Below are 5,000 nucleotides of genomic sequence, written 5' to 3'. Positions count from 1 at the left end.
GCGTCTCAGTTGAAGCCAAATAGATAGCTAAATTGCCTTACTTGCCCCAACTAGAAGAACAGGGTTCACTAAACATAAAAGGCGGCGATGTAATTAGCGCGTTTCGGAAGTACTGCATCAAAATTCGCATACTTCTGATGAGAATATTGAATGAAAACGCACCAGTTACATACAGTGATATCTTCCTTTCTCTCTCTCTCTCTCTTTTTTTTTTTTTACATGTAGACCAAAAATCATAACAGGGGTATATTCATTCTTCTCGTTTTCGCCACCTTCAATATTATTTAGTATATTACAGAGCTAAATTCTATATTTCAAGCTCATGAATCATTTTCGGTTTTCATAATCAATTTCTCAAACACCGTCGATATCCTCACCAGGTGTGAAGTCATGACACTCCTGCATTGCAATACTGACGACCTTACCAATCAATAATGTGCGAAAGATCCAGTGGTCTTTTCACACTTCTCACATTGCTTTATGCAACTGTGAAGCCATGTAGTGACAACAGACATCAGTGTCTCCTCATCTTGGAAACATTTGCCCTTCAAAAACGACTTCATGGTTGGAAAGGTGAAAGTCAGATGATGTAAGGTCTGGAGGATAAGGGGGATGAGGAAGGCTATCATAGCCACAGGACCGCGCTTCCATCTAGGCAGTGTGAGAGTTGTGAGCCGGGGCATTGTCCTGTAGGAGGCAGACATCTATGGCAACATTCTGCACCTCTTGGATTTTAATAGCCTCCTGCAATTTCTGTAGTAGCGGAGCGTGTTAAGCTTCTGCCATTGTTGTACCTTTTGCCAAGAAATCCATCATCACTATGCCATGCTGGTCCTAAAAGACTGTGAGCATGAGCCGAGGGTGTGACACATGCCTTTTTGGGGGTGAGTCAAAGTGCTTCCATTGTTTTGACTGCCCTTAGTTTCCGGATCACGGTGATGGACCCAAGTTTCATATTGCATAATTTGTCAAAACAGTTCTCCTGGTCTTCTTGGCACACGGCTAATAGAGCCTTAGAATGATGGACTCCTTCCTGCTTCTGGAAAGTAGTGAGTAGCCTGGGAACCCATCAAACAGACAACTTTAGCACATGCAGATGCTCATGAATGATTTTGTCCACAGATCCAACACTAATCTTGACTTCTTTAGCTAACTGACAAACAGTAATACGGCGATCTTCCAAAATGGCAGCTCTACTTGATGGATGGTGTCCTCATCAATGGCAGACTGGAATTGGAGCCGTTTCCATTGATCTCCGACCACACCTGAATTGGCGATGCTAGTGTTTAACAACGTCATATGATGGGACAACCTCCCAAAAGTTGCTTTGATTTCACCGAAGGTCTCTTGTGGTGTGCGGTCATTCAACCTAAGCAATGCTCGATACTCCACTGGTTCCATTTTCACACTTTACTGCACCTTCACCGCTGCAACAGAAAACATATTATCTGTTAAGGACTGGAAACTATCACATGACCTATATAGATGTGTATCATTATACATGTTAAATTTCATCCCACTAGGATAAGCGGAAGTGGGTCGGGAAATCTTTCATGAACGCCCCTCGCGCGCGCGCGTGTGTGTGTGTGTATGCATTTATATAAATATATATGTATATATATATATATATATATATATATATATATATATATATTGATTCATTTATATATAAATGTGTGTGTGTGTGTGTGTGTGTGTGTGTGTGTGTGTGTGTGTGTGTGTGTGTGTGTGTGTGTGTGTGTGTGTGTGTGTGTGTGTGTGTACATATGTACGTATTCAAGATGACAACTAGATTATTAGTCACTGTCAGAAAATGTGAAATATGAAATAAGTGCGAGAAAAGTATCGGAGGCTAAGAAATCACCATGTATTTTGTTCAGCGTTTATTTGTACTAGGCTATACAAATTCATTACGAGGCACACACGCACACACACACGCACACACACACACACACACACACACACACACACACACACACACACACACACACACACACACACACACACACACACAACACACACACACAAACACACAAACACACACACACACACATACACACAAACACACACACACACAAATACACACAAACACACACACACAAATACACACAAACACACACATACACAGAAACAAAGACAGAAAGACAAAGAATCGAACAAACGGTCTGAGAATGGGAGAAAGAACATTAATGTAATCAGGAAAAATACACCAAAGAATCACGAGGACTGACTGCAGAATAGGAAAGGGCGTCTTTTTTCCGCTGAAATCTTAATCCTTTCCGACCTCCAGACTGCATGGCGGATTCTTCATGACCGGCGGTCTCTTTCGCATCCTAGAGTGGCAACGGAGGTGGATGCGTTCGTGAGAGTGGAGGAGGGGGCGACGGTGGCAACGGAGGTGGATGCGTTTGTGAGAGTGGAGGAGGGGGCGACAGTGGCAACGGAGGTGGAGGCTGCTCGAAATAGTGCATGTAGTGCGACGATTGCTCACTGCAACCATTGCCTCTTCGATAACAGAAGAAGTAACTTCTGACATGAGTATCCCTGGACTTCCTTTTCCAGCGAAGTCGTCCGCAGAGGCAGAGTGCGTTGGCAGCAGCGAGTGCCAAGATGGCAGTCGAGAAAAGGCAACTGCTTGGAGTTGATTGGGAAAATTATTTAGTTAAATCCTGTTTTTTAATTTTGGTTTATTTGGTGTAGTATATATATATATATAATATTTAATAGTATATATTTATTTAATATATATCATAGGGTTGTTATATATATTTATATTATTTATATGATATTTTATATATACTTTTTAGATTATTATGATAATTTAATCACTTTGTATATATTTTTACTTAATCATACTACCTTATATAAAACATATATCAAACTATGTGTGTGGGGGTGCGTGTGTTGCGCGTGTGTTCGTGTGTGTGTGCGTGTGCGTGTGCGATGTGTGTTATATATACTGCTTTTAGAGTTCATATGATTGACTTTGAACACTTTGGTATTTGTTACTAATCCATACGTACGCTTGCATACACACAACACCACACACACACACATTATATATATATATATATATATATATATATATATATATATATATATATTAATATATATATATATATATATATATATTTTATATATATATATTTTACATATATATATATATATATATATATATATATATTAATATTTTATAATATTATATTATTATATATATATATATATATATACATATATATAGTGTATGTATGTATGTATATGCTCAAGGTGATGTGAAGCGATGGTGTGGTAGCCTTGATAGTGTTAAGTGCTTGCATGCCCTCTCGCATACAGCTACCACCACTGCTAGCCTAGTGCTAAAAGGGGAGCAGCTCTGCATAAATCTTCCCTGCAAGTTCACAGCCTCTCTGTCATCGAGATTTCTGCAGTGCCTCCTCATGGCCACCCATGGATTCTGGGCACCTTGCGGTCCCAGGATAAACTGTGGGGCATCTTGGAGCAACAGGAGGCCCCAGAGGTACGGAGCCATGGCCCACCAGCGTGTGGACACAACATGGCTCCGTACCATTCCTGCCCCTTAGTCACCTGGGGTAATTGGGTAGCTTGGGGGAGGTGGGCCTTGCCAGCCCTCCTCCCTCCAGATAACTCACTGGCAATGACTCAAACAACTGGATATGCTGGGGGGAGGGGTATTGTCCCTCCCACCCAGCAAGCAAGGCAGGCTGTGGGTCCCATTGGGAGGGCAAATGTTGGGGCGCAAGATGGGAACGAGAGTTAGTTGTCCTGCCTGCGCCCCGGCAGGCACCAACCCACCATGAGGCTTTTGGGGCAAAGTCCTAGGGAATCCCACAAGCAGACGGGAGGCCCACAGTCTGCCGACCCCCCTTATTTGGGGCAGTGTTGGCAGGAGTGGCAGAGTTGGCACACACCTGGAGTGACCGCCCGAGGCTTAACCTCAGGCAAGCCATCCGGGTAACCACTTGGAACATCCGTCCTTGTGGCAGGACGAGCGGTTACCTCTGCTGTCAAAGGAATTGGAGGGGTTGGGAGTAGAGGTGGCTGCCCTCTCGGAGGTGAGAAAACCTGGCAGCGGCATAATCAGTATGGGTGGGTACACCTACTACTGGTCGGGCTGTGGCGATGGTCATCACCGCCATGGAGCAGCCATCTCCAGCCGACTTCAGTCCTCGGTAGTTGAAGTAACACTAATTGATGAGCGTATTCTGGCATCGAGACTGAAGTGTGCTTTTGGCTTCATGTTTCTTATTGCTGTGTACACTCCTACTGATGTTTGTAAACTTGATGTGAAAAAGGCGTTCTATGCCAAACTGATATCCTTGGCAGACATTTGCCCCCAGTGAGATATTCACATTGTTCTTGGGCGACTTGCATGCGGTATCTGTCTGTGATCGAGCTGGCTACGAGTGGCCACTCTTGGGTGTTTCACTTGGACAAACTGAGGAAGGAGGAGTGTGCCCGTTGGTTCACCATGGCAGTCTCTTATTGATTCACAGAACTTGATAACCTGATGGACCAAGTTGCTCTGTGGGAGTTCTTCAAGCACAAAACACTTGAAGTAGCACAGATGTCTATTGGCGTACGCCCTTGGGCAAGGCAGAATTCTATCTCCCTGGAAACATTGAAGGCCACTGAAATGTGTCACATGGCTTGGCTGAATGGCAATCAGGTCTTGCTTTGTTCTTTGGTGTGTAGGGCTCGGACACTGCTGAGTAGGGACAAGGAACAGTTCATCAGGAATCTGGCTGAGGAGGTTGAAGACCATTTCTTGGTAAATGACCTTCGCCCTGTCTACCAAGCCCTGAGAAAGCTGAACTCTAAACCCTCCTCACAGATGACTGGAGTCTGCTCAGTGGATCAACAGATCATCTCAGATCATGTTGGGGTTCGTGAACATTAGGCTTAGTATTTTGAGCAGTTGTACCAGGTAGACCCTCCAGCAGTCAGCTTGGATGCAAGTGGATCACAATACCTGTTCCAGA

At 43.8% G+C, this 5,000-nt stretch overlaps 1 protein-coding gene across 1 annotated transcript in view; it reads right to left on the bottom strand.

Moving 5' to 3' along the window:
* Positions 1–2,071: 2,071 nt before the first annotated feature.
* The window catches only part of LOC119578128, an 11,335-nt gene continuing 8,406 nt past the window's right edge, over positions 2,072–5,000 (bottom strand). Inside the window, exons 8-10 of the mRNA XM_037925868.1 lie at positions 3,930–4,022; positions 3,463–3,481; positions 2,072–2,631 (exon numbers count right to left, since the gene is read on the bottom strand). Coding sequence (XP_037781796.1) covers positions 2,334–2,631; positions 3,463–3,481; positions 3,930–4,022 — 410 coding nt within the window. The 3' untranslated portion in view covers positions 2,072–2,333. The remainder of the gene's footprint in view (positions 2,632–3,462; positions 3,482–3,929; positions 4,023–5,000) is intronic.

This window comes from Penaeus monodon, chromosome 2 (assembly GCF_015228065.2).
Source record: "Penaeus monodon isolate SGIC_2016 chromosome 2, NSTDA_Pmon_1, whole genome shotgun sequence".
Taxonomy (NCBI): Eukaryota; Metazoa; Arthropoda; class Malacostraca; order Decapoda; family Penaeidae; genus Penaeus; species Penaeus monodon.
Note: the sequence above shows the minus strand (reverse complement) of the source record. Positions and strands in the feature narration are given on the sequence as shown.